The following is a 5304-nucleotide window of genomic DNA, read 5'->3' on the forward strand; positions in this document are numbered from 1 at the left end:
TCTTTAGCAAATTTCATGTTTTCTTCTACTAATTAAATTGTCTTTTCAAGAATATTTTAGAGCTAGTAGTAGCTAAGGAGATGACAAAAAAAGAGAGAATGTTTTACAGCCACACAATTCACAAAAACTAACAAAACAGCAGTAATATTTTTTTGGTTTCAATTTTTTGTTCAAAATACATTAAATTCTTGTCTTTTACTTTATAAATATATAAATAAACATTAAAAAAATTCAAATAAAGTTTCATTCGAGCAACGCAAGCAAACCTAACATTTTAGTCTCCGTCAACAATGGAATTAGAAATTTTATCAAAAATATTTAAATTTTTAATATATATCTCAAAAAAGTTAGTTCAAATTAGTATATATAATATTAGGACTATTATATACTTATAATACAAAAATATTCAAATAACTGTCCTTATGAATAGACTCTTGCACAATTATTTTATAAGTGAAGTCTGGAGAGTTACCAAACACCACTAGTAACAAAATCAAGCAACAAATTATGCCTCTGAAAAATGTCTCCTACTTGGAGAAAAAAAGAAGATGAAGAAGCACTTATATTCGAGGGTTCTATAATAAGAAGATAAAATTCACTATTCCAATAAGAACGAGATCTAATAAATTATTCAAGCATTTTACACTAACATGAATCAGATGAAAGTCTACGAAGGTGATTGAATTAGTGCAACACATAATATCTCGTAAAGAAGATTAGAGATTGATCCTTTTTGTTAAAGCCTTTTCAATAGAAATTATCGATTTTCGTCTTAACTAACTTAATACGATTTGCATTTCTTAAATATGTTAGTGAGTTTAGCCAGTTGCAATTGAATGTAAATTTTTTTCGAGGGAGGACCTCCAATATGAGTTCAAATGATGGTCAACAACTCAGACAAAAAAAAGCTGAAAAACAACTATAATGAAAGAGCTCTATTTCTTTTATACACTTTAAAAAGATATATCGAGTTTTCAGACACTATATTGAGTAAGGGTTTTAAGCCTTTCCAAAGTGATAAATATATGTTCTTTATATCTCTTGCGTGATTTCTGAGTTATTGCATACGAATATTTTACTCCGTGTACACTCAAAGAGTAACAAACCATTGATTTTTATTTATTTTTTAAATAAACTAGATGAATAGAAAATTAAACTCATATAATATTTTTTTTTGTTTGGTGTCGTTTAATTAATTAATGGCACACAAATCAATGCCTTTTAATTTACGTGTCTGTACTTTCTTCAATAAAATGATACTCCAGCTTCTACAATAGCAAAGAAAATAATTTAAAAAAAACTGTAAGAGAATCTATTCGCTATAAAGTTCAGTAGCAGAACAGACATATTTATCTTTTCTACAAAGATCTGTCAGTAATTAATATTCCCTTTTATTACAATTAATAATTAATAAAGAGTGAAAAAGGAATAAAATGTATAGCATTGCAATTTAAATTTCCCTTTTTTTCTTCAGATTTTTTTCTATAGAATCATATCCTCTATATCTATTTCAGACAAATGTAAGTGGCCAACAATTCCTCTAATTCATGTATTTTAATTAGAGAATTAGAAGAATAATTGAAAAATAAAAAGAAAAAGAAAATGTGTTACCTTCTTGTGTTGGCCATGATTGACTTCTCATGAAAAATAATATCAGTAGCTAGTACACATTTTGCCTAATACTTCCATCTTTCAATAAATTCTGCGTACATCACTGAATATACAATCATCTCCTCTTGCCATTAAAAACTCGTAAAACACCATCTGAATCTCCAGCTACGAGTGTACATTGATTTTCGTCCTTTTGTTGCCAACATACGCTACTAACGAACCCATGTTCAATCCCGGTTAGACCTATGGGTTCGCGCCCATAGACCCATATTGGCTCACCCCATCTCTTATCGTAGACAAAAACTTGATTACTTTCCGACCCACAACAAATTAATCCGCCCGGTTTCCATATCGATAACCCGACAAACCTCCTACTATTATTATGCCCCTTGTAGGTGCGGAGGACCTTTTGGTCCTCCGCATTCCACATTTTTAAACATCCATCTATGCTCGAAGAAATAATCGTACGTTCATCAATAAATCGAATGTAAGTAACTGCTTTCTGATGTCCGTCCAGGATAAAGAGTGGGTCAACCATTTTCCTCATATCGTATGCGTAGACCCTCCGGTCAGCGCATCCAACGGCTACGATTGGACCTTTGAACGGATTAAATTCCACGCAACACACGGGTGTACTATACTCTTTGGTAGGTTGTACCATAGCTAAACACTTCCCGTTGTCTCCGCACCGCGGGTCCCACATTTGCATGGTTCCGTCATCGGATCCGGATGCACCCAAAACCGGATCCGAATGACAATAGTCAATGCTCCAAACCCGTCTACCACCATGCTCATCACGCTCGAAAACGGGCATTTTTTTCTCTAGGTCATACTCCATAACAACTCCATCGTAATCACCCGACCCTAAAACCCGACCCCCTAAACCGGGTTTCCACTTTAAACTACCGAGTTTCGCCGGAGTACACATAAAAAAGTCACATGCATTACCATGATCTAAAGCGAGAGGCGCACCAGTACTGGTGCGCTTCTCGCCTTCTTCTCTTTCTTGTAAGAGAGACTTTACGGCGTAAATTCGAATTTTCCTAGCAATACCACCGGAAGCTAAGAAATTACCACAAGGGTCAAATTCTAACACACCAATTGTGTCACAACCAGATCCACTAAGACTATTACAAGATGAAATAATAGTAGAAAGATGAAAATCCCATTCACATCTTGCTTTTTCTTCTTCTTGATCTTGATGCAAAATTGATGAAATATCTGTCATTTCCCATTCATACTAGTTGTAGTAACAAAGAGAAGAATTGTTAGTGCAAAACATAATTTTTTTTTGGAAATTAAACAAGAATATAATTATACTATATAGTTTGATGGATTAATGAATTTGAGTAGTATAGTGTAAAGAAGGGGAGATTAAAAATTGTATAATGGCTTAGTTGTATATAGGTGGAGGAGACAAAAAAGGAATTGTGGTAGAATATATACCTCATATTTCTTTTGCAAGAACTAAATGCTTGTGGATGCTAATGCATATTGTGTTACGTGGAATAACCAAAGCCTTTTATCTATTCACGAAAAGTACACTCTATTATGATTGAGGATTTAATAGAATTATGTACACAAAATTGGCAAGATTTTTTTTTCTAAAAAAGTAAAAACAATATTAGTGTATTTTAGCTTGTGTGAAAGTACATAATTGTTTTGAAATACGATTTCATGTATTTTTTTCGAATCGAAGATCTATCAGAAATAATTTATCTATTCAATAAAATTAAAAGTAAGGACTAGGTACATCCTGATCCCACCCTCTCTGAACCCTACTCACTTGGTATGTTGTCGTTGTTATTGTTATGTATAATTATTTTATTTGTTTCATGATATTAATAATTACATTTTTAGATAAATTATTAATAGGTATTTTTCAAGTGCTGACAAAAATAAATAAATAGAAATTAACTTTCAAATTCATCGTTAATTTGCCTCTAAGCAGGGGTCTGTCGGAGGGGTTACCGGATTCACGTGAATTCATGCTCATATAGAATAGTGTTATAATTTTAAAAAAATACTTAAATATAGATGTGTGAATTCACACTCGGAATATTATATAACACGATGATGATCAGGTGCATCTCTCTAAGTGAGAATAGAAATTTTTTAAATCTTATATTTATCTTGTCTTTTTCGTTCTAAAATTGGGTAACACCTCTCACATTTATAAGAATTAATTTTGGACCTATAATTTGAAATGTTTAACAAGTTCAAGTGATAAACTTTAATGGTCGAATCGATTAAATTAATATATTAGATCCACTTTTTTCATAATAGTGCTCCATCCTCTAGAAATTAAGAATACGTCTCTGTCTCTAAATAATACACAATTAACCAAAAAAAATCAATTTATCAAAAAATAGAATCAACGATTAATTTTTACTATTTAGCTACCGATATTTCCAATCGCTCAATAATATAAGAGAGTTGTTGGTATATAGTTTTTTTTTTTTTTTAGATTTGCAAGTTGATGATTTGATTCATTGACATGAAAGATAATGTCTGATGTATGTTTTTTTTTAAATGTATATGTACCACTTTGACTTAAAATGTGGGGACATTTTCATGGGATTTCATGAATCGGCATCGCAAATATGGCCCTTTTTCATTGCCAATAAATATAATGTGTGGATACAAATTTAATGTATGATTGTACTATCTCCACGTATTCTCTTGTATCAAATAGTTGCTGGAGATTTAAATATACAAGTACTCTCTATACTCCCTCGGTTCAATTTACGTGATACAGTTAAAAAATTTGAGAAATAAATTTTTAAATATTAATCATAAATGTGTACGTAGAAGCTTGAAATTATGTATTTTAAAATAAAATATAAGTATATATTTGAAAACTACGTAAAAAGTATTATAAATATAATAATTAATAATTTTAAATAGTTAAATGACATAAAAAGAAAATTTCATAAGTGAACTTTTACTCTTGAAATTCGAACTCATATACTATATAAATTGAGATGAAAAAAAACATAATTTGAAGTATAGACGTTGATCAATGATGTTGAAATCAGATGTGAGGAGGGAGATTCAAATATCGAAAAGTTATAATATCATAAGTAAGGTTAAAATAATCGCCTGATAATATATACATAAGATTATGATTTATTTTTGTAATATAAGAGAAATACAAGTTTAGATTATGTATTCTCTTGTTCATAGGAATGACAATGGAGCAGAACGGATATGATGGAGTGGAGCAAATTAAAGCTATATGAGGCAGGTTGAAGTAATTTTTTAAAAATAATGCAGGGCAGAGCAGATTATGAATTTAAATTTGATTTTTGATTTTTACTTATTATGTGAGCAGTGAGTAGTAGTTAGATACACTGGATTAGAATATAATAAGACTAAAGGCACATGATTTGATAGTATCAGTCATTATACTAATATGAACTAATTATTGTGATTAAGCTAATCGATCCTGCATATCAGAAATCTAACAAATCAAGATGAAAGTTAATTTTATAAATTTGACGGTTACCTTGGATTCTTTTTTAATTCACATAAACTCCGAATTTGTTTAGGAACATTTCAAAAAAAATAATGATGTTATTTATGTCGTTTGAGGCAAAAAAACAATTAATTATCTCTTCATTATGTTATTAAACGTCTATTTTAGAGAGTGTGTAACAATATTACTATTTAAATCTCTATATGATAGTATAC

The 5304-nt window shown here is 30.3% G+C and overlaps 1 protein-coding gene across 1 annotated transcript; it reads right to left on the bottom strand.

Moving 5' to 3' along the window:
• Positions 1-1191: 1191 nt before the first annotated feature.
• LOC102602733 (WD repeat-containing protein RUP2-like) lies at positions 1192-3000 on the bottom strand. Its single transcript, XM_006351135.2, has one exon. The coding sequence runs from the start codon at positions 2837-2839 to the stop codon at positions 1727-1729; it is 1113 nt and encodes a 370-aa protein (XP_006351197.1). The 5' UTR covers positions 2840-3000; the 3' UTR covers positions 1192-1726.
• Positions 3001-5304: the final 2304 nt, after the last annotated feature.

The sequence above is a fragment of the Solanum tuberosum genome, unplaced genomic scaffold (genome assembly GCF_000226075.1).
Source record: "Solanum tuberosum cultivar DM 1-3 516 R44 unplaced genomic scaffold, SolTub_3.0 scf00133, whole genome shotgun sequence".
Classification (NCBI taxonomy): Eukaryota; Viridiplantae; Streptophyta; class Magnoliopsida; order Solanales; family Solanaceae; genus Solanum; species Solanum tuberosum.

Coding starts and splice junctions, on each gene's coding strand:
- LOC102602733 (XM_006351135.2), bottom strand. CDS start 2,839: ATGACAGATATTTCATCAATTTTGCATCAAGATCAAGAAGAAGAAAAA.